At 38.0% G+C, this 25,519-nt stretch overlaps 1 protein-coding gene across 1 annotated transcript in view; it reads left to right on the forward strand.

Annotated features, from left to right (window-relative positions):
* The first annotated feature begins 14,615 nt into the window (after nucleotides 1-14,615).
* The window catches only part of OVA1 (methionyl-tRNA synthetase / methionine-tRNA ligase / MetRS (cpMetRS)), a 42,815-nt gene continuing 31,911 nt past the window's right edge, over nucleotides 14,616-25,519 (forward strand). The window contains exons 1-5 of the mRNA XM_089168096.1: nucleotides 14,616-15,043; nucleotides 15,160-15,303; nucleotides 15,411-15,560; nucleotides 16,103-16,270; nucleotides 17,875-17,999. Of these exons, the coding sequence (XP_089024222.1) occupies nucleotides 14,744-15,043; nucleotides 15,160-15,303; nucleotides 15,411-15,560; nucleotides 16,103-16,270; nucleotides 17,875-17,999 (887 nt within the window). The 5' untranslated portion in view covers nucleotides 14,616-14,743. The remainder of the gene's footprint in view (nucleotides 15,044-15,159; nucleotides 15,304-15,410; nucleotides 15,561-16,102; nucleotides 16,271-17,874; nucleotides 18,000-25,519) is intronic.

The raw sequence follows: 25,519 nt of genomic DNA on the forward strand, positions 1-25,519 counted from the left end.
TTGCCATTGAATCTCAATTCTTTTTTTTTTTTTCTTTTTTTTAACCAAAAAATAAACAAAAAATATTAATTGGTAAGAATGTTTTCATATTAAAATTAATTTGAATCCAAGCAAACGAAATTGTCAGTTAATTAGAATTTTTAGGCCCCTAGAACTAATAATCTCCTCCTCTCTCCCTCCTTTCCCCCCCCCCCCCCCCTCTTTTGGTGGTTTACATGTATGATGTTCAAGAGAAGATCACTTGTGCTAGACCTCCTTCCTTTTTCCCCCCTCTTTTGGTTGTTTACATTTGTGATGTTCAAGAGAAGACCTTTACTAAATAGTGAATTTATGATGATATTATTAAGAGTTATTAGTGATGTGTGGCAATTACAAATGGGATACTTAATTAGTGTTTAAGTTTCCTTGAATGTATCCCTATTTAATGTGAATTAACTACAAATTATATTACATTATAAAGAATGAATACTTGAAATTGACCCAAAAGGGGGGGGGGGGGAAGGAGCTTTATATAATTAACATAAGCGGGGCTTCGCCCCTGGCCCCGAAAGGATTTGAATTCTGACCTCCTACTTGGAAGCATTGCTCTTTTGAAGAAGAAGTCTGCTAGCTCCCAATTTGGTAGACATCATCCATAGAATTTTTTATTTTTTTTTCTTCTCTCGTTTCTTAATTTACCTTTTACTCAATTTCCCCTCCAACAACCTATATTTGTGAACATATTAAATGGTATTAGAGATGGATAGTCATAGAAATTGATCACCCTAAGTCTACAAAAATATTTCCGCATCTACTTAATAACTTGAAACTAGTGAATGATATGTATTTGTTTAATGGAGATGCAACCATCTAGGTCGTACGAACTAAATAGCCTATTAAAAATTGCAACTATTTATTTTGTACGTTGGAAGAATCCATCTTTTTTTTTTTTTTTTTTTTCTGCTAAAAGGTCATTGAAATTAAAAAATGAAAAAGAGAACAAGAATTACAAATCCAAGTTGCACCACGGAACCAAAACACTCAACCCGCAACAACAATTGCACCCTGTACACCCAATCTCACTGACTCCCTCTCGAAAAATAATAAGAAAGATCTAGGGCATAGCAACATAAAACCAGCAAATTCGAACCACATTCCAAATTTCTAGCTAAACCAAAATCTAGATCTTTCAAAAGCATCCCAATCCAGTTCAACAGCCATTTTGAGGGGCCAAGGGTGATCCACCTCAGAGGTTTCCGTCTTTGTTACCAACCGTGCCAGATAATCAGCAAGCAAGTTGGTTTCCCTGTAACAATGTGAAATCTTCCAATGGATAGTCCGAAGATATGCTCTCAGCTCCCTTCATTGTTGTAACATCCAACATGGAATCTTCCTACCTTGTAGAAAGACCCCCACTGCCGCCGAATCAATTTCAATCCATAACCCCTCTATTTTCAACCGTTTGGCCCATTCTAACCCAAGCATTATAGCTTCTTAGTCCGCCTCAAAATTGGATCTCACATCTAAGAACAATCAGTGTGATTAATCACATTGGCATTGAAATCCCTAAAATTTCCAGCAGCACCTGACTTTCCAGGGTTACCAAGAGCGCTACCATCAGTATTTAGTTTAACCCACCAAGGGCTAGGGTGAAGCCAAAGAAGCTCTATGGGTGGTGGAGAGCTTTGAATTCTCACGTTTAGACCAAGAGATTTAACTAGAACCAAGCTGGAACTAGATAGATGCCTTCCTTCTATTTTATAGACATAAGTGGTAGGATCAAATCTCACCTAGCGAAGGACCCAGTCAATAGATCGATGCACACCATCATATCTTGTACTATTCTGAACCAACCAAACATAGTAAAGGATTAACAAAACACCATTTATCCACACCACACCCAAGTGGTGAGCCTTCGCTATAGTCTTCCATTCTAGCAACGAGTCTCACAAGGAAACATTCACCTTCCACTGTAGGCCAAACAATCTAGCCCACCTCTCCCCACAATGCTGAGAAAAAGGGCATAGCAGTAGACCATGGGGACACTCTTTGAAGCACGTAAACACAGCTCACAACGAGAGACCAAGTCAACTCCCCTACTTTGAACAATCTTATCAACCGGAATTTTCCCATGCAAAGCACACCAACAAAAGAGTTGTTGGCGAGGAAGAAGAGGAGTTTTCCAAAGAAAATAAGCCCACCCAAGAGCAAGGAAAGGATGTCTATAAAGCTCCCATGCTAATCGCACGAAAAACTCCAAGATATTGCCCATCCAGTTGCAAACATCCAATTGTGCTGAATCTGAAACTCATATTCATCTTGTTATTAATAAACTAGAAGAAGAAAATTTAATGATTAAAAAAAGATCCAATTAAATGTTTACAAAGTATAGACAAAAATACATACTTTAGGAGTTGGATCCTCTACCATGATGGGTAAAGGTCTGTGCTTCTCTTACACTTCTATATGACACATTAGGAGGGGGCCTACCGGAGGGCCTACCTCTAATTTCTCTTGCCAAAATTCAAAAATGGGCCTCTCTTAATGTGTGGTGGAGAGATGTGAGGGGAGCATAAATCTCTCCCTTCACAGGTATAGGATCCCAACTCATAGGTCAAAGGAATAGAAAAGAATTCATTTATTTCTATCAACCTTTTGACAAGCTCATGTACTACCTACTTCATAGCTGCATCAAAGAGTTGATCAATATTATACTCTTGTGAGATTCAAAAGCAAAAGTCTCAATTCTTATTCAACGTATTATCATTTAGATGTCTATTAGGCTTACACATACATAGATAGAAGGTCAACCCTCGAATATAAGAAGAAGCAGAAAGATAATAAACCCTCTCAAGGCTCTCAATAGAAAATTCTTGAGTACGGCTGCATTGAGAATTTCCAGCACCCCCTGCCCCGGACTTTGCATTATGGAAGCCTTTGGCACCAGGTTCGCCCTCTATTGGGGAGGCTAGCTATTAATGAAAATTTCCCCTAAGCTTCTTTACGTTTTCAACAATGGAAACCTAAATTATCATACTACACTAATTGAGAACTTTCCATTCTTAATAAAATTTCCTTAGCTAATTACTCAAAATCAGAAATGGTGGGTACCTGTTAGAAAGGAAACAATTGCGTAGATGTATCAACTCTCTATCGAAGGGATGATCCATCAAAGTTGGTCAATTGGATGTCCTAACTATCATTGTCCATGGAGGTCGATGACATTGTAAATAATTTAAACATTCGCCTTTAGCCGTGGCATTGAGCAAGTACAATTGGTTCTTTTAGGCCTCAAGTCAATTTAGGTTGCAAGTCTGGGGTGCATCAGGTTTGGTTTGTATGGTGTTTCACGTCCATCACATTTTATCTCAAACCTCAACCTTCAAGCACTGATGAACCAAGAAGTTTACAATGTAGATAAGTTCAGATTTTAAACTCTATCAGAAAATAGATGGGAGCTCACTGGGAAACCCAGGCAATGCAGGGGCAATAGGTATATTCAAACACTCAAAGGCCAGGCCAGATGGTACACCACTTCAGATGTTACCTTGGCTTTAAATCAAACTTTGAAGCTGAGTTCAAAGCTTTGGTAAGGGGGTTGGAGGCACCATGCCTTAAAGGATGGAACAAAATAGACTTGGAGGCAGCATTTATTTTGGTTCGTAAGAAGACAATTTCTTGGTCTGTGCTTCAGAGATGGTGGAACCTGCTACCGTACTTGGATTCGATCAAATGTGAGATTACGCATTGCTTCAGAGAAGTGAATGCCATCACCGATACCTCACCAGTTCAGTAGCAAAGGAGAAGACTTTGCAAGAATTCCAAAGCTGCCCCGTACTCATATGGCAAGAAATGGAGATGGATGCAATGGGCAGACCGAGATATCGATTTTGACATTTTTAAGAGAAGGCCATTTGTTTTGTGTGGGTCATTGTGTTTTACAGCTCAAGCAGATTTACAGATTCTTTTACCATTTTAATCTTTAATACAACTGATCTTTACCGAAAAAGAATAAGAAATATGAATCAGAAATAAATGGAAAAAGATACTAACAAATCCAAAGGTTTAATATAAGTATATATAGTAGCATCATAAAGTTTATCCCACAGTACCATAATTTCATAAAACATAGCACCATCGATATGCATTTTAGCTAGATGACGATAACTTTCTCCCTATTTTTAGACCCTTTACTTGATCCTCTGTAATATCGAATTCAGCTTCTATTTCTGCTCCATGAACTTACTGCTGCAACCAAGAAACAAAAATGTAAAATAACTTGAGTCATACAAACCTTAGTTGAGGACTTAAAACTACCAGCTAGAATAATAGATATATTGCTGAGATAACCTTCAGTTATGATCGAAAATATCAGTTTCGTCTTGAATTATAGTGCCATGGTCCATCCAATCGAATGTGAAGTCCTCATCGCTTTCTGCAACTCCATTGTCAGTTTGTAGATGTCCTGGTGGTTGCACTGAAGAAGATGGTTGCTGAATAATGTTTCCTGGTATTGCTGAAAACTGGTTGGCACTTGCAAACAAACTTGCAGAAACTGGTGCTTCAGTAGTTAATGCCATTTGCTGAGGCTGCTGATGAATCATTCCAAATGCTCCCATAGAGTTGACAGAGCCAGTAGGATTACCACCAAATGAAGATTGTCCCATGCTAAAATTTTGTGGTTTATTTTGGAAAAATGAGGAGTTGATGTAGTTTTGAAAGGCCACAGGTTCAGCTTTTGCATGTTCTATGTTAAAAACTGGAGCAGCTGGTGGTGATGCATAGTCTACCCTAAGTTCATCCTCATCTAGTGAACCGAGACCTTGTTCATCATCGGATTCTTGTCGGTCCACATGTTCTTTTACAAACAAACGATACTTCTGGGTAATGGATGTCACAGAAAATGAAAATAAAAATTGTCATTGACACTTATATATATATAGCAAAATCCCTATGATAGCCACACCAAACACATCCATTAAGTTGAATATATTTACTGACTGGGTTCCTATCAGTACTGGACTGTGTTCATGAGGAAATGCTGCACCAAAGGTGCCATGCATACATCGTTGGATCTTGAATTTCAAAAGGGAGGATTCTATGGAAAATAATATATATTTTTTGGTGATTATGGGTACCCTACATGCTACACTCAAATGAAATTATAATCCTTGTTGTCCTATTTTTCCTTAAAGAAGAAGCTTTTGATGATTTACCTGCAAGTGACTGGCGACATGCTTCTTTTCCAGTCCTGGTTCATTCATCATCTCAAGTATTTTCTTTGGAGTAGAATCTGCATCAAGGAAAGTAAAAAAGATTATTCAAGAATAAAATAGTTAGTAAAGATGATTGAGATGTTTAGATCAGCTTCATGTTGGAGATCGTTTACCCTTAATGCCTAGCTTATTGACAATTTGTTCAAATTTTCCGTGAAGCTTAGTGGTCCAAACCATTCTCTTTTTTTTCTGGAACGGAGTAAGTTCTTCATCAACAGAGGGGCTACACTCAATATCTTTCTCGATTACTTCCTCAGCCCATATCGAATCCTCAAGAACACTTCCCATCTTCCATTTATATTCAGGATCTTTTTTCAAAAATACAAATTGCCAAAGCTTACTGACATTGTTTCCAGTTAAAGGCTTCACAAAGTAGAATGAAGCTCCTTTCTCCAGACATCTCCAAGCAATATATTTGCTATTATCCGAAGATATCACTGAAACGCAAGATATAAACAAATCAGACATATACAAAAGAAACCAAAAAAGAAAAACTAAACTAAACTACAAATGATCATGTATCTTTCAGGAACTTACTGACTACAGGAAGCTTATTAAACTCAGCATTTATGCTGTCAAGAAGCTCGAATCCATTCATTCCAGGCATGTGTACCTCTGTTATAACAATATTGAATTCTACTTGTCCATCTCGAAGAATAGCCAGTGCATCCCAAGCATCTTTGACAGCAACAACTGTGAATAGGAACAAATATGAAAAGTTTATAAAGAATAAGTCAGTGGTTATGGCACTTGTGTTTAATCATATATTTCCAATATATCTTCAGAATCTCCTAAACAAATTTAAATCCAATCTCCAAATTTGAGTTCTCTAATTAGAACCTAATTAGCTAGTAGCATGGTAGAGGGGGAATTAATTAACATGTCCTTATAAGCATAACATCTTGTAATTAGAAACATGCAGGAAGAGAGGGAAAACAATATTAGACCTAAGAAGAGGGGAGGAAAACGTTATTTTCTACATTAAAGCACAAAACAAAACAAGAAATTTTTGATAGTGAATGGAAGTATTCTTGAATGGTAACGTGGCTCTTGTATTCAATACGAAGGGAGACATAATGATCGCCCTACACCAAAAATGGGGATAAATTCACCCCATTTAATGCTGACACACACACGCCACCGGCCCCCCCCCAAAAAGGGGTGCACCTTCTTTTCCCTCGACGAAGCTTATTAGTTGCATAAACTATTCTAGCATATTCTTGAGACTCTCCTCTCCTTATACAAGCTTAGTTGCATAAACTATTCTAGCATATTCTTGAGTCTATTTATCTCCTCTCCCTATACGAAATGACACATTTGTGCCCTTATTATGTATGGGAGGAAGGTAGACACAAAAGACGCTAATGTGTCCTAGGTAGACAGATGACATTCTAGAATGAGACTTAATAAGTCAATGAGCATGGCACGGGTGTTTAAGCATTTATTTCCAACATATGTTTAGAATCTAAAAAGCAAATTTAAATCCAATCTACAAATTTGAGTTCTCCAATTAAAACCTAAATCTTTCACTATATATAACAAATAGATTGCATATACCACACCAATGAAAGTGCACAAGTGTGCACACTGACATCAAAAATTTTTACGTCATTGAGATGAGGGTGATAAGTTTGCATACTTTTTATGCTTGGGCATGACAGCCACAAGATAGTGACATTAGTGATTGCATGTGTCTATTTCTCCCACGTTTGCTTTCTATTAAATGACATATTTATTATTTTATTATGTAAAGAGGGAGATAAACACAATGAGGCACTAGCAAAGGTATTTTACTATTTATCTAGCAGCATCCTAGATGGAGAATTTATTAACACATCCCAATAAGCATAACATCTTGTAATTAATTAGTATTGTATAGGCAAAATGGAAAACATTATCAGACCTAAGAAAAGGGGAGGAAAATACTTCTTTCTCAAATCAAATCACAAAACAAAACAAGGACAAGAAACTAATACACACACACACAAAAAAAGAAGAAGGAGAGAAGAAAAAAAAAAAAAGAAATAAAGATAGATAGTGAGTAAAAGTATTCTTAGATGGCGACATGGCTCTTCTGTTCGATATGAAGGGACATAAAATGATTACCCACTCTGATGAAGGATAGAAATCACCTCTATTAATGTTTTTACACACACTTCCATATATCCTCTTTCTAATATAAGAGCCACACTTCTTTTTTCCCTCAAACACAAAGCTTATTAGGCTGCATAGACTATGCTAATATATACGTGTGTCTATTTCTCTCCCCTCCCTATATGGTATGACATATCTATGCCCTTATTATGGGAGAGAGATAGGCACAGGAAGGTGCTAATGTATCTTTTGAAAGCCAAATGGCATTCTAGAAAGAGAATGAATTAATGTATCCATATAAGTGTAGCAATTTACAATTGGTGACATGAAATAAAAATCCAAAAAATGATAATAGCACTTTGAAGAAGAGAAAAAATAATTCTTCTCCTTTTACCTTAAAAATGGAAGAGATTGGAAATAAGGGGGGAAATCCTGAGAAATCCACAAGGCCCTTATGCTCAACCCAAATCACTATCCCCATGAAAGGTCAAAATGGCCCTATTGATGCTCACACCATTGGACCCCATGTTTGCAATAGGAACCACATTTGATTTTTTTCTCTTGGGAAATAGAAAGTTGGCAAGCTACATGAATATGCTAGCACTGCCATATGATTATCTCGCTCCTCCTTGGTTAAATGACATATTTGTGCCCATATATAGGAGGAGAGGAGATATTAATTAGCTCTCAAAGAAGGAGAAAAATGACAAATTCTTCCCTTCTTATCTCATAAACCACACAACCAAACAAAAAGAAAATTAAACAAATAAACCCCGAGGGGTGGCTCAATTGGTAAAAAACCAACAACTCCAAATAGGAGACAAGAGTTCGAATCCCCTCAGGGTTAGGGTTGTAGCCCGCCGCTTATTACAAAAAACAAATTGAACAAATAATACGAAACTGATAAAAGGGGAAAGATCCCTAAAAGGAAATAAGGATCCTTGCCTAGCATAGGGAAACAAAATGATTGTTCCCACCCCAAGTAAGGCGTAAACCTACCCTTATTAATGCTTCTTTGCATGCTCTCAACACGAGCGATGTTTCCTTTCAAGGAATCCTCTCCTTAAAAAAGAAAATAGATATCAAGAAAGGAGAAGTGTTTCCTTCTGAGCAGCATGGTCCTTAAGTGTACCATAAGGCCAGAGTACTTGCGGAAGCATCAGCTAAGGCATATGAGCAAAGGTGCAGCAGTCATTTATCCCCTCTATTGAGTGTCCAGTACCATATTGTTCATTTTTCTAAATAGAAAAAATGAAATATAGGTATCTTGTCTATTTTGGATGACCCTGTGCACATTCCCATTAATTTCACACTAATGATAAAGCAGGAGCACCCAAAAATTGGAGGAAAAGAGAGAGAGAGGAAGAAGATGAAGCAAATGTAACTCATACTGAAAGTGATAACAGTGATCATGATGAAATGCTTCTCTTACCCAAAAAAAAAATGAAATGCTTCTGCCAACAGAAATTAACAAGAAAATTGAGGAAAAACATAAAAACATGTTGCATCCACAAATCAAAAATCAAAAACAGAAGAAAATAACAAAAGATGGGGAAAGAAAAGAAAGAGGTACGTGAATCTTTCAACTTTCACCCAAAAAAATAAAATCTTCCAAACTCCAATATAATCAATCATTCGTACAACGAACATCAAAACATACAAGTTGTGGATGATCGAATTGATACCCTAATTCTGCACCGCTCGTCTCAGCCCTTCATTGCACCCCACATGCATGTGATAAGGGAACTCAGAAAAAGGCACACACAGTCGACATACAAAATGATGTGGAATCCATATACACAGATTTAGATCACAAAGCAAATAGGAAAATCAAGCACACAGTAAATTAATCTTGTTAGATCAGTACCTTCATAGCTGTATGCCTGAAGCATTGCATGAATAATCGCGAGGCATGTGGGACTGTTATCGACCAGAAGAACTCGAAAACCTGAAGATGAGTCGTCGTCGCTGATGCTCCACTGGTCTACTGGAACTCTTACATCCATAGTGACGCCCAGAAACCTATGAGGTTGCGTTGAAGCAGATATCTTATCACTGACCTGTTGAGAAGAAACTGCAACGAAGTCTAGAGCACTTCGCCTGATATGGGAAATGAGAGAGAGATTTAATTTTGTGTTGTCGTTTATTTTATATATATATTTTCTTTTTTCTTTTTTCTTTTTTTGGGGTAAAGTGTCGTCGTCTAATATTGACGTTTTTCTTATTTTCCTCCTTCCTTCTTTTTGGTAAAGAACGTTAAAGGGAAATATAGTTGTGTATGTTTCAGTCCAATCAACTTAGGGTCATTCCAAAATATATAAATATATCAGCTTAGCTGTAACAAAATCATGGTATATACCAGATACATTTATGTTGAGATCCCCAAAGGATAAGTTCATTTGTGCTTAGTAGAATTCAGCTTCTCATTGGAGCATACCTTTGTGTTTATCACAAGTGCATGCATTCTCTCTGATTGATCAACACCTAAGTCATGTGTCGACCTCGGGAATGCACCAAAAAAGATCCTGATGGACCCCGAGATATGCACATCCACTCTCAGTAGTATTTAGTGGCATCTCGGCCTTGAAACTACCTATGGGTTACATTCTGTGGAACCTTAATTCTTATACGTATATTCCAAAAAAACCCTAGTTATTAATTAAAAAATCATTTGCAAAAGAGTTGCCAAATTTTTTTTTTTTTTTTCTAGAGGAATAGACCTAAAGTTTGATGTAAATTTCAAATGGTGTTAGATGGTGCTTAATGTTTGTTAACATTTGTTTTATTATTAATGTTTCTCAACCTCATAAAACACAAGAAGGTTTTGGACAAATTCTATGTCATCTTAAGTCTAGTGGCATTGCCTAATTTACGATGTCGTGCATCGGACCCATGATGCACTTTGAATTTTTATTCTCACAAACATATACGTGGCATACCAAATTTGAGAGGATAAAGAATCATTACTCGATACACTAGTTGAACTAGTAAAGGCACTCTCTAGTTTCTTCTGTTGGATATTTAATTACATTGATGTACGCAGAGGGGAAAATTTTGTCACGTGGACGGACTTCTAATACTCTATCTTATCTTTTTCTCGAGTTGAATTAGAATTAAGAAAGGCATTTTCTTTTTAATAGTGATCATATAATTGAGTACATTCATATTTTAGTATCCTCGCATTAAACAAACAATAAAGCCTAATCGGAATTATTTGAGACCTATGCCATAATTGAAAATGTTAGGTTTCGAAGTACTTTTCTTCTTTCTTTTTTAAATAGGCACTTTTATATATAAGGGATGGAGATATTACATATGCTATCCACAATCTCTTCACTAAGAGGTATAGATAGGTCTTTACTAGTCAACCAACCTTGCATTAGCGGTTCGAAGTATTGAATAAATCAATATGAAAAATATAACTTAATAGAATTTGATTCATTGAGATTATGTCGAAAGGCACTTTAGAATTTTAATGAACTCTTCTTTGAGTATCTAGCATCCATTATAATTAGGTTTCTACCCCTTTGAAGGGCTTTTGTATTATGCTCTCCTTCCCTAAAAGAAGAAGAGCAAAAAAAAAAAGGTAAGAAATTTGAATTCGTATAACATTATGAAAGTTCTATACTTGTATTCACCGTTTCAATTAAGTGTATAGAATATCTTTAGATACATAGGTATTCCATGCCATTAACAGTAAATTTATTAGAAGAAAAAAAAAAAAAGCAACTCAACGAGATCGATAGCCTAAGGCTTATGGAGAAAATTATGACTCAATTTGATTAGATGGAAAATGAAAATGATCTATAGCTACCTCACCCCATCTAATGAGTCCGGATCAGCGACGGGAGCACAAAGTGCTCCCCGACAACTTACCACCACAAAATATTGGGGGTAGGGGTGGTGATGGGAGTTTTTTGTTTTTTTTTTTTTTAATATTTTTTAGAGGTGGAGGCTCACCGTTTTTGTGATGGAAAAATCGTCCGGGAGCACAAAGTGCTTCCCGGGAGTGATGATCTAGATTCCCATCTAACCCCCTCCCCCAAAATGATGATAATAATAATAATAATGGTGAATTAAATTTATTTAAAATTGAACGAATTCCCTAAAAGCCGGAAAACAACCAATTTTGAATATATTAATAAATATTCATAAATAAGGTGAAGCCGGAGATTCTGAAGCTGACAATGATATTTAATCTCTGGACATTTATTGTTGGAAGAGCTTTTGACCATTCCAGTCAAAGTAAACTTCTCCCTGGTCATCGATCTTTGCTTAAAAGCCTATAGTTGTCAAGATATCAACTAGAATCTCTAGTGGATCTCTACTGTTATATGAGTAATTAAAGTTTCAGGAAAAAGTAAATAAATAAATAAAGTAATTAAGTGGATTATTAAATACGACCTTATTAAGGGAAGAACCAGCAATATAAATCTATTTATCACCTAAACTCTCATGAAGGGGAATCATTATGATCTCAGCCTTGTGAAATCCTCCTGGGTCTTGTCATACCCGGCCCCTTTGGTTCTTTTAGCTAGCCCGGATTCTATACCTCCCTAGCTAGCAGCTGATTCCTGATTATAAGTTATAGAAGGTATTTCAAGTATCTTGAGTGGTTTGGACCTGCTAATTGGTCTTATTATTATCTTTGATCAGGTTTCAAGGATTGACTCCAAAATTCAATTCTTTCTCTATGTAGCAATCAAGTCATTATACAACTTAGCCACCTAAGATTATCCAGTCACAGGATCTTTTACCACAAAATCGTTCGATTTTTCGAGCTTGCTTGAAAGTGTAGAAATTGATATTTTCACTTAATTAACAATGAGTCAGTACATCGTATATATATATATACAATAGTAAGGATATATATGGTATTACAAGGAAAGACAAGTCACAAAGAGGTATATATCCCTAACATCCCCCCGCAAGCGCAGCCCATCTTGGATGGCAAGTTTGTCCCAAACAAAAGAAAGTGAGGCCGAGATAAAGCCTTAGTGAAAGAGTCAGCCAGCTGATCAATGGTTGACACATAACGAACAACAAGGCGTTTGGCGGCAACCAACTCACGGACATAATGAAAGTCGATTTTCTAGGTGCTTTGTGCATGAGTGAAAAACAAAATTCATTGTTAAGAAGGTAGCACTTAGGTTGTCACAATAGACTATAGGTGCTCGAGAGAAAAATGTCAAGCTCAAATAGAAGGGACCGTATCCAAATAATTTATGTAGTAGTGGATGCGAATGAGATATCGTTCTTTGTTTGCGAGATCCCAATGATATTAGATGATTTACGAAAGAGACACACATGCCAGTGGTAAAGCGACAAGTTTGTGGGTCACCCGCCCAATCCGAATCGGAATGTGCTGTAAGAGAAACAACTAAATGAACTCCAAAAAGTAAACCATAAGAACTCGTTCCTTTCAAATAACAAAGTATACTCTTTACAACCACCCAATTAAGGGTGTCAACGGTGCGGTTTGGGGCTATTTCGGGTTGAAAAACACCTAGCCCAAACACGACCCATTAGCAAAATAACGGTTTCGGGCCGATTTTGATTTGGTGCGGTTTGGGTTCGAGCTAACTAACCGTTTGGGCTAATAGTTTAGATTCGGGTTCAACAACGGTTTATGTTGTTGTAAGAAAAAGAACAAGAAAAAACAATTGAGCATCCTACAACAAAAGTGAAAATTATATGGAAAGTAAAGTTGCTATTGGTCAATTCCCATTAAAAAAAAACCCACCCATTTTATAGAAATCAATAACCTAGATATTAAGTAGTAAAATGACTATTTGATATTTGAATTCATGCTTAATTTTTTTAATTGTCTATACCAACTACCTAATGGTAATACAATGATTCAAATACTATTTAATGTAAAATTACAAAACGGGTTATAATGGGTTGCGGTTCGGTTTCGGGTTGGTGCGGGCTCCACAACCCTCAACCCAATTATGGCCCATTAAGGTTCAGTTCGGGCTGGTTCGGGCTGGTTCGGGCTATAACGGGCCGATACGGTTTGATTTTAATGGTTCGGGCTATAAATTGACACCCCTAGCACCCAATGATGATTCATAGGAGAATGCATATGTTGAGCAACCTGGCCAACAACAAATACAATATCAGGACGGGTGAAGGAGAGATATCGAAGAGCACCCATGGTGCATCTATAAAGAGTACCATCGTCAAGTGGCGAACCAGTCAGAGGCATGGGTATGGATGCGATAGGAGTTGCAAGTGGCTTTGCATCTAACATGTGTGCATGGGCCAACAGATCATTAATATATTTTTGCTAACACAAAAATAACCCATGGGCACCACGATGGGCTTCCACACTTATGAAAATATTGCAAATCACCAAATAACTTTATACCAAATGTACTGGACAAAACACGAATCAAAGCATCAATGGCATATGGACACGAAAAATTGACATGTCGCTTAAGGGCGATACGAAATCCAACGTCAAAACAACAATTACCAAAAGTCACAAAAAAATCACAGAAAAGTTGCTGAACCGGTGAAATATTGCAAAAATTGAAGCTTTAATTCCCAATGGTATGAGTACTACTATAGGTGTGGTTCGAAGCTTTCTCCTTCACCTTCTCCGATTCCAACACTCATAGCCCTCACCGTTGCAATTTTTTTCTCTCATTTTAGGGGAAACACAATGAAAAACAATAAAAAATACCAAACAAAATCAATAATTCAAAATTTAAACAAAACCAAAGAAAACCCTTAGCAAAAACAATGTGCAATAATAGAGAAGAGATTGTGATGATATATTATTATATGGTCAGTAAGGATCTCCTGCGGGGGGGTGGGGCAAATGTGGGTGGGAGAGGAGGAGAAGGGTTGGAGAAGTGTAGGGATGGGTCCCACTTTTGCTTTTTCAGGTCCCCAAATAGTGGGGTTTTAAAATGGCATGGGGTGGGAAAAGGATCTCCTTTCAGTCTCTAGACGAAGAAAACAAAACAAAGGTGAAGTACTGAAGTAGCAGCAAGATTGGAGTAACCCAACGATTTTACAGAGGTTTTACTACCAAAGTTGATGAAATGTCTTTAAAATGTCATAGTGTCGTAGGTGTCGTCAGCGAGAGACACACAATTTTTTTTGTTAGCATTTCGAACTTGGGTAAAACATTTAAAAAAAGGGTTTAAAAAAAAAACAAAATAAAAAAAACCAGTAACCTAATACGATTATTATTATTATTATTAGGGTAAAGAACCGAAAACGATTATATTTCATTAAATTTGCAATATTCAAGATAAAGTCATCCGCATCATTGATTGAGTCTGGTTTGCGAACGATAAACTGAGCTCGACTCGTTTGCTGCTCATCTTATCTCCAAGACACACCCAGTGAGAGAGAGAGAGGGACAGACGATAGAAGGAATGGTTGGAAGAGTATTTGTATCCTCGCAAAATGGCACCTGGTTCTTCTCTCCTTTATCTTCAGTGAGTTCCAGAAGCAAGTTTATTAAGGATCGACTCAGTATTCAGAACCCGCTTTCTCTGCCGTCCTTCAGATCATCTATGCTTTGCAGTTGCAGAAGCCAACTTCAGAGCAGCCAAGGACAAACAACCTCATCGGAGCCTTTTGTTCTCACAACTCCTCTTTATTACGTAAATGCCCCTCCCCACATGGGTAGCGCCTATACTACAATTGCTGCCGATGCAATTGCTCGATTTCAGGTTACCCTCTCATCTCCCATGCTTGTAATGATTATTTGTCTTGTCAAGCATTCTTCCAACCCGAATCCTGGACAAATTCACATTTTGATTGATTAATTTTTCTTTCAATTTATCAGAGATTGCTGGGGAAAAAGGTTGTATTTGTCACAGGCACAGATGAGCATGGAGAGAAAATTGCTTCTGCTGCCACTGCCCGTGGCTCCAGCCCTAGAGAGCACTGCAATGTTGTATCACATTCTTACAAGATGCTCTGGAAAGATGTAATTTCACTATTTAGTCTTGTTAGCTTGGAAGCTTTGATTTTTCTTTTTCCCTATTACAATTTACAATAGTGGTCATAAGTTTTTTTTTCTCTCGATAATTGCAGCTAGATATATCTTATGACAAGTTTATTCGAACAACCGATCCACATCATGAAACAATTGTGAAGGAATTTTACTCGAGAGTTCTTGCAAATGGTGACATTTACCGGGCTGATTATGAAGGCCTTTATTGTGTCAACTGTGAGGAGTACAAGGTATACCGTATACCCTCTTCGTCCAGAGACTATGCGGGTAAAAGGCTGTTTCAACTGCAGTCATGTACATGCAGGGATGAGACTTGCCATTCAACTGGCCTGGGTTTTCTCAAGTCTTTCTACTGCTTTTGTACCTTATGTGTTGTAGGTAGCCTGTTGTCATTGCCTAGGGGTTAAAAGCTTCCTGCATTTCCAAGAACATGATATTATTACCTTATAAAGACTATTAAAGGGTATACCAAGAACTAGGCACCCACCATCTGGGAGGATCAAAATGTAAGTGTCATACACAGTGCACAAGACTCCTACTTTTAGCAGGGCCTGAGGATGGTCATAACGCATGCAGCCTTATCCCTGTTTTTGCAGGTTGTTTTGAGACTTAAACACATGACCACTTGATCACAATGGATCAATTTTACCACTGTTAAAGGCTAAACCTCCTTTATAGACTATGAATTATTCATATTCCAGTGGACAATTTGATGAAAATGCATGTTTACATGTTCTAAATACAAATTTCCTACCTTGGTTGAAAAATGCAGGATGAGAAAGAATTACTTGAAAACAACTGTTGCCCAATGCATCTAAAGCCTTGCATCTCAAGAAAGGAGGACAATTTCTTCTTTGCCTTGTCAAAGTATCAAAAACCATTGGAACAGATTCTCAGTCAAAATCCGAATTTCGTGCAGCCTTCTTTTCGTTTGAATGAGGTGAGGATGATATACTTTCCCCTTGGTTTTCACTTTTCCTTTTCTCTTCAAGGATTTCATTGAATGTTAACATCAAAATCTAGATAATGGTTTTCAGCAGTTGAACGAGTCAACATTTTCCCTCCATCCCTTTATTGACTAAATTGTTTTGTTTGGGGTTCTGGAAAAAATATTATTATCACAGGAAGCTTAGAAAATTAAATTATGATTTCAACTTCATAAGCTCACCCTCTTGCACTAGTAGCAAGTCATTTGTACCTTTTTCACAACATGTAAGATGACTGTTTTGCTTTGGAAAGTTGTTTGGAGCTGCAAAAATTAGAATGAGTCAATTTCTTTGGAGTCTGAAATGATTGTTTCCTCAGAGCATGCTCAACAGGATAGGCGGTTACAGAAAAAATGAAAGGTAGATAAGTTAGTTTCCACTTTATCATTCAAAATGTTATTTATATATTCCTAATTTTCTGGGATAAAAATAATTCATTTTTTTATTGGATTTTCGAAAGCTGCCTATTTAGCTAATTATAAAAGCTACATAAGTAGAGTTGCCAAAAGTAAAAATGACTCAGAATATTGGTTGCATTGTTATGACCACTGGAGTTAAATGTAAACTTTTTGGGGGGGGGGGGGGTAACAAATCAACCAGGTAGTTATCCTCATATTGTTTGAAAATAAGACTGTTAATGAGATTACACCCATTGTATTAGCATTTATTTTTCTCCTTCTGTGGAGTTGCTGACAAGAAATTAACAAAATTCCCAAAAGGATCTAGTTCTTAAAATGCAGGCAGTATTCCAAAACTTTTCTCTTACTGGCCACATTCTGCAATGACAGTGCATCCTTTTCTCTCTCTCCCTCTTTCTTTTTCTTTTTCATCCATTCCAAAATATTTTCTATTGTGACATTAGATTATCAAGGGCAAAGGTGACACCAACAAGTGCCTGCTTTGGTGATGCCTTGATAGCTATGATCAAAGGGGAATGGATTTGAAAAATGGTGGGACTTTCAATTCCTTAACCATTCCTCCTTAAATTTGGACTTCAAAAGGGCACAGCCGGCACAGAGGGAATTTTTTTTTCCTTTTAATTTTGACAGCGATATCGTATGAAACCTGCTTTTCGGTGCTCATCATTTATTCAACCTGAGTTTAACAGGTTTCCACATTTGCTTTGCACAAACTCTAGTTTTAGCCTTTTCTGAACATTAATTGTTTATATATTAGTATTTACATCATGTGCATTTTGGGTGCAATGAAATGTATATTCAAGTCTCCAGTAGAAAAAAGAAAATGGTAAGACTTCAAACTGTTAATTTTGGTTTAGGTGATCCCTGATCTATGCTTGTCGGTCCAAGCTCCTCTGGTGCATGCTGATTGCTTGGTAGTTGTGTGCTTAGCAGTTATGAAGCCACCTAAAGGGTTTTCCTTGGATTCAATTCCTTTCTTATGAGTATGAAATTCTTGTTGATATTTCTCTTTGGTTATTCTTGATTCTGATGCTATTGTTATATTCTTGAAAATGTTTTTATGTGCATGTGAACTTATTCTATTATTTCAGAAATTGTTTTCTTCCTGGATTCCATAACTAACACGGAGACTGGTTCAGGTGCAAAGTTGGATCAAGAGTGGCCTGAAAGATTTTTCTATTTCCCGTGCATCTGTAGATTGGGGTATTCCTGTGCCTAATGACAAGAAGCAAACAATATATGTTTGGTTTGATGCTTTACTAGGGTAGAGTCATTCTCTTGGTCACCATGAAATTGATTTATGACTTTTAAGTTTGTCTTTTTATTTTCCTGATCTGACAGAGTAATTCATATTTTAATTACTATTTCCTATTCAACATGTGATTGAACATGTTCTTATACACACAGGATCGTAAGCATGTATGTGATGTGCATGGTGAATTGTCTTTTATGTCATGCAGATTAGGTGATATTATTTAAACCCCATTTATTGACATTTTGTTCTAAGAATGTGCTTGATCTCATGAAAAGCCATTTATGTTTTTTTTTTTCTTTTTCTGGTGGAAGGAAGAAAAGCCATTTATGTTATTGTAGTCATAAGTCAATGGCTAGTTGTTTTGGCCTGCGAAGGTGCTTGTTGATTAGGTGATGACTAGGCCAGAGGCACTAAAAATTTACTATTATTAATACCTATATGTGGAATCATCATTTTTAATTAGTATTAATTCAAGACATCTTGCAACAAATAATTAGATTTTCTAAATTGTTGCATAAAATCCACTGTTGCAGTCAGGTTTGGGATTATTTTAAGAATTAGTTGATTTTTTTCCGTTGTTTTATTCATGGACTTCAAAACTAGTTGTTTAGTTATAGTTGCAGTTATCTTCTGCTTTAGATCAGATAGAGCTATAGGCAAGTTGATTGCGTTTGTATAATAGGATTGGGATTTCTGTTGCTTCATTCTTTTTCAGGGCATACCAAACAATAATTTGAGTTGCACTTTAAAGCTGAATGAAAAGTTGGGCTAATACCTTGGCCGCCAAGAGCTGTTTATGCAGATTTTTCTCTTTCATGTTTTCTCAATCTGACCAAAGCCTTCTTTCAGTGAGTTCCCCTGTTTTTCCCCCCCCCCCTTTGTGTTTGTTAGAATTCCTATTTTATTTTTCTTATTCCTGAAAAATGGCACTGATTGTCTGAAGTGTTCCGGATTGATTGTTCTCGAGTCTTTATATTTCTCCATTCTTCCCAAAATCATGTGTTGATTCTTTTCTTGTGGGGGTCCATAACCTGTTAGACTTGGTTCGATAAGAGTTAGTTCTAGGAGCTACAAAAGCAGAACCTGAACCCTCTGCCTGGGTCAGTTTCAGTGTTCTCTTCTTCCTATCACTGCTATTTTGGCTGGTTTGCATTGGTATCAGCAGGTCTTTGAAGTTTGAACCGAACCAACCGAAACGAGGCCAAACCGGCCGAGGAGCCACAAACAACTGGGTTTTCCTTGAAGAAAGACCCGAGGGAAGAAGGTAAGTTTGAACGGAATACTCCTCTCAGATATACACAAAAGTCTATGCTATTCTGTCCGTCACCAATCGGTACCATATTGTCCCCAAAGTCTATGGCCCCCCAAAGGAGCCACGGCCTGACACGAATATCACTCAACCAGAAAGGCAGCGGGCCGAGCAACCAAAGGCCAAACCCGAGGCACACGGGAAACCGAGCCAACAGCCAAAACAGCACGACAGGAAGGCAGAGGCACCCACCCAGGCAAGAAGAAAAAAAGAAAGGGAAGCAAAAGAAAAAGACAGAGGAAACAAAGTAGACAAAGAAAGAAAAGAAAAGAAACGGGGGAGAGACAGACAAAGGGAGAGGGACCCACAAAAGAGGGGGGAGCAACCAACAGCGCAGAGGGGAGAGGAACAAAAGAGCGGCCAAAACGAGCAGGGGACAAACAAGGCCAAGCGGGGAGAACAGGCGGAAACGCAGCACCAAACACGCCAAGCCGCCGCCAAGCCAGAGGCGAGCCAGCCCCACGGACAAAAGATTTTTCACCAAAAAGCCCCGGTGTGAAGCAAGGGACCATTCGGATTGTACCAAGATGAGAAAGAAAGCCAGCAAAGAGGAGAGGGAGTAGGAGGAACCGGGAGGCCCGCGCCATCTCTGCCCACAAAGGAAGATGCCATTGTCTGGACCAAAGTTGGGGTCGTGGCATTTGAAAGAGTTGTTAGGCCTGCATTCAATAAACGCCAACAAAATTCTTTAAACTTAGGATGAAGTGGTAATTTCCAAAAGAATTTCCACCATTGTAAGTTAATATTCTGCATGTTGTTGTTCTTTAATTTCGCTAAGGCTCTTCCTGCTGTTTTAACAGAGAAATCGCCATCAGATATTAAAGATAACCAAACATCCAGTGTTGGAGACGGTTGGACAATGCTTATGATTGTATTTAGAAAGCGAGAATTAGGGGAAGGATTAGAGTTAAGAAGATACTCCTTGCTTTGTGATCTTATGTGAGTGATAACCTCTTCCACTATTGCTCTAGTAGGAAAAAGATCAGGATTAAGCTCATCCAGAGAATGGTTTGCAGTGTTTCTTACCCAAGGGTTGAACCAAAAGGAGGTGGTTCTGCCATTCCTATTTTTCTTATAATCATAGATTGAAGCATAGGAAGTACACTGCATATATTGTTCCAAGTCCAGGATCTTCTTTTCTTCTTTATCTTAGGATCCAAAAGAGTTGAGGTAGGAAAGTATCTTGCTTTTAATAGTTGTGACCATACAGCATCGGGGTTGTTTGCTAGTCTCCATCCTTGTTTTAATAAGAGCACAGTTTATATCCTCCATTCACTTGAATCCCAACCCACCTTCTTCTTTTGGTTTGTAGCACTTGTCCCAAAAATGAGGGTGACCGTATTGGTCTTTGTTGGTTTACCGAGCCAAAACCTCTGGCAAGTGGAGTCCATTTTCCTACAAAGAGTTTTTGGGAATCGGAAACATTGCATATGGTACAATGACTGAGGTTGGATTACAGCCTTCATCAACATTGTTCTTCCTGCATAGGACAGGGATGCAACTTTCCGTGAGGCCAGCTTTTTGGTCATTTTTGTGAGTAGAAACTGCATACATGGAAGAGGTTGGTTATAAGATAGGTTGCATTTCTGTTCATTTCCGCTATTCCCAATTCCCATAATGGACAAGATAGCGTTCTTGTGCCCTTGTTCCACATTTTTTGAGAAGAAAGCTCCTCTCTTCTCAAAGTTAATTTGTTGTCCAGTTAAATAAGAAAATAGCTCAACCGCAGCTTTTATTGCCAGCTCATCCTCTTTTTCAGCTTGGCAAAACAAAAAGGTATCATCAACAAAGAAAGATGGGAAATTTCCGGGGCTCTCTTGGTGATCTTAATACCTTGGAACAAACTCAAACTTCTATATTCAGATAGAAGCCTAGATAAAACTTCCATTACAAGGAGAAAGAGATAAGGGCTGAGTGGGCAATTCTACCTTAGGCCTCTAGTGCTAGAAAACCACAAGTAGGGGCTTCCATTAAGCTTAATTGAGAATGAAGCAGAGGAAGTTAGAGCACGAATCAAATTACACCAATGTGTATCAAAGCCCCATAGTTCAAAGAGCTTGATGATGATTCCCCATTCGACCTTGTCATAAGCCTTTGACATATCGCTTTAGGGCAACATATCCAGTCTTCCCTTCAAGTTTAAATGCATGTGAAAAGTGGGTGAACAATCCCAAAACCTGCTTAGTTGGTAGAGTAGAAAAGAGAGGGAGAGAACAATTGGAGAAGAAGGTATGGCTGATCAAATGTGTACCTACCAGGTTAGCTAGCATGTACATGCATAAAAAAGGACAAACCTAATGCCTTAGGCTTCTACACAAGCAAAGCCCTAGGGGGGCAGTTTTCCTCGCTTACCCCCAACTATTTTTGCTGGGAATCTGCTTTGATGCTGTTCACGTTACTATTCACGTGAACAGTAACGTGAATAGTGTTATGCCATTATTCCTTGTTTCCCTTTTAGATATGCTACTCTTTCTAATGTAGGAATCTTGCTACACAAGTTTTGGTACTATCTAGAAAGCATAATTTCTATTTTCTATTAGTTATTAATTTCAAAACTTTCCTTTTTCAGTACTTTCTATTTTGGACATATTTTAGGAGTTCGTTTTACTAGAAAATTTTGTCCATAAGTTGTACTTTTTATTTCATTTTTTAAAGGGCAAGGTGGCTTGCTTCTCAGGTTGTAATCTAGACTATTGATATCTATAAATAAGAAGGCTGCGATTCTAGGAGTGCTAAGCTAGAATTGCAGGCTTATGTGATTCCTATCAATTCTTCTCCTTTCTTCATCTCTTCTTTTCTTCTTTTTTCTTCTTTTTTCTTCATCTCAGTTCTTCTTGTTATTGCACTGCTTTGGTTCATTAAAGTTTATTTTCTAACAGATGCATATACATGCATATAAAGTCAAAATAGGATTACAAAAAGAGTATAATTGTCACCTATCTATGATGTATCCTAATTAAATGATAGCCAATTAATGAAGATCTTTAAAAGATCCTACTCAAATGGCCACAAGAGGGAGTTTCTTCTTCTTCACTTTTTTTTTTTTGGGGTGTGTGTGTGTGTGTGTGTGTGTTAAAACTGGGATGATCTCAAATAAATTTGGTCTTTTATAGGATGCTAAGGATTGTATCAACTATCAAGATCAAAGAATTTTGATGGGGTTGCTTGACCTTGAATCTTGTTCTCCCCCTTTATTGGATGGGTTGACATGGGCTAATTTTCTTAAGATGTGGAAAGGGGGGGGGGTGTTTCTACTAATGGGATGGGACTGCCATCAGGGTCAAACCTAGATGAGTTGGTATATATGTTGCTCCTAAAATTTGGTGGGGTTTGGAGATACTCAAATTGTTTATGATAGGTTGTGGAGAAACTCTAATTTCAATAAAGTCTGGAATTAGGGTTTTGGATAGTGGAGATTGGTTGTAACTCAGGTCAAATGTAGAGGTTGGTGTATAGGAATGATGGTTCAAGTTAGGGACAGATCTGATAACTAGGTTGATGCTGGTGTGTAGGAATGATGGTTCAAGTCAGGGACAGATCTGATAACTAGGTTGATGCTGGTGTGTAGTTGATGCAGAATTGAAGACATATTTACGAACGAAGAAGCCCATTGGGTTAGGCCCATCAAAAGGCCTAAAGTTGTCACCTGAAATCTGAATCAGCCCATGGCTTTCATGGGCTAGGACTGTTTTAGTGGGTTAAAGTTAGCCCACATATGTTGAACTTCATAGTTTAGTTTTTGGAAAGTCAATAAAAGGGCTTTAGTTTGAAAATAAGAGAACTCATTGTCAAAAGAAATCTCCTTTGTCAAGATTTAGGTAGTAGTTGAGTTATTAATAGGTAGGTGGTGTTAGCTAGTGGTTGGATGTTGCCATTAATGTTTATGTCTTTTTAGAATGTTATATAAAGAGACTTATGTAAGTGGTGAAGACAACTTATGAATTGAAATCAAATTGCTTGCTAGCATTCTTCCTCTTTGGAGAACCCTTGTGTTTGATCAAGGTAGGTTGGTGTTCGATCCAATCGATCCACCTTGCGGTGTGAAGCTCGGGTGTTACATGTTACATTGTTATTGTCACTTTCTTCATTATAGTTCTGCCCGTATTTGAAGATCTATTCAGCCCGTTATAATACCATTCTAGTTTCAGCCCTCTTTCCCATCTAAACTTTGTTTCACCTTACGTCCATCAAATTTGAACTTGATTCCCTGTAAAAGGTTCTATTTGGCTACTATTTTGATCAATCAAATTCAATACTACATTATTTGGTATGGAACAATTTGACTCTCTTTCTTCTCGTACAGGAATTCGAGAATGGGAGATCCAAATCTTGTCACGTTTCAGATTGGGTTTACGGCCTAAAATCAATAGGGCCATTGGCGTTGTGGATGTAGAGAACGTGCGGGATTGTTTTGAAAAGGCCCTACGTGCGGACGAATTATTGGCATCCAACAACAAAAAATTTGGATACCAAATCGGGGAGGCTAGGCGAAATTTTCTAGCACCAAAACCTACAACAACAACCCCTACTCAATCCACATTTCCTACCCAACAAGATAAGGGCAAGCCTCCTATGACTAGTGGCAGCCAAGCACAATGTTTTCACTGTCAAGAGGTTGGACATTATGCTAAATATTGCCCACACCGTCAAAAGATTAATGCTGTTGCTGAGATAGAAAAGTCAGCAGAGGAAGAAGATCCTGATCTATTCCCATACCCGCTCGATGATGGCGACTATGATAGAGCTGCATATGATGAGGTTGATGCTAATAGAGGTGATGCTTATGGCATTCATATAGTAAGCCGCATCTTGGTGGCTGAAACCAAAGGAGAGGACTGGCGGCGCAATTGTATCTTCTACAACCGTATGAAGTCCGGAGATAATACCGCTTTGGTGATAGTTGACTGTGGGAGTTGTGTCAACGTTATGTCAGACACCTTTGCGAAGAAAGCAAACTTGAAGGTGGAGAAGCACCCTCAACCATATCGGGTATCCTTGCTGAATGGGAATACTCTGGAGGTAAATCAACGGTGTTCCGTACCATTGAAGCTCCATCGATATGAGGAAGAGGTATGGTGTGATGTAATCCCTATGCATCTTACTGATGTTCTGTTTGGTCGACCATGGATGTATGATAATGATGTTATGGTCAGGGGGAAGAAAAACCAATGTGTATTCAAGTTCAAAGGACTTCACACTGTCCTCCATCCAATCAATGTCCCAGCTGAAATGCGTCAACGGAGGTCCTTGAGGACCAACCAAAAGGGGACCAATGAAGCACAAAAGTTGTTGTCCATACCGCAAAAGAAGCTGCTGGTTGTTCCTCACAAGGAGTTCATTCACACTAACCATAATATAGGGCTGGTATTGGCTCTTGTTACAAGGGTAGTCACGCCTCCACCTGAGTTGACATTCCCTCCACCCATCAAAGAGTTACTTTTTGATTTTTCTGATATGGTTCCTGATGAGTTGCCTAATGAGCTACCTCCTACGCTCGATATTCAACATGCCATTGATTTGGTACCGGGTTTGGTATTACCAAACCTACTGGCTTATCGCCTTAGCCCAACAAAGCACAATGAACTCAAAAGACAGGTGAATGAGTTGCTACATAAAGGATTCATTCAGGAGAGCTTAAGTCCATGTGCTGTACTAGCATTACTGACTCCAAAGAAGGATGGCTCATGGCGCATGTGTGTGGACAGTAGAGCAATCAACAAGATTACAGTCAAGTATAGGTTTCCTATACCGCGGCTTGATGACATGTTGGACATGCTATCCAGGGCTAGGATCTTTTCTACATTGTATCTTAGAAGTGGCTATCATCAGATTCGTATTTGGCATGGAGATGAGTGGAAGATTGCCTTCAAGACCAAGGATGGACTATTCGAATGGAAAGTCATGCCTTTTGGTCTAATGAATGCACCTAGTACATTCATGAGGGTGATGACACAGGTACTCCGTCCTTTTATTGGTCGATTCTTGGTCGTATACTTTGATGATATATTGATCTACAACAAGCATCCAGATGATCACATCGATCATCTACGACAAGTCTTGAGGGTGCTTAGCCATGAGAAGCTATACATCAATCTCAAGAAATGCTCCTTTATGCTGCCAAAGGTTGTGTTCCTTGGTTTTATTGTCTTATCACAGGGGGTTGAAGTTGATCTAGAGAAGATAACAAGTATAACAGATTGGGCTACACCAAAGACAATCA

This window comes from Hakea prostrata, chromosome 1, assembly GCF_041222555.1.
Source record: "Hakea prostrata isolate BN-2017 chromosome 1, UWA_Hpros_2, whole genome shotgun sequence".
Lineage (NCBI taxonomy): Eukaryota > Viridiplantae > Streptophyta > Magnoliopsida > Proteales > Proteaceae > Hakea > Hakea prostrata.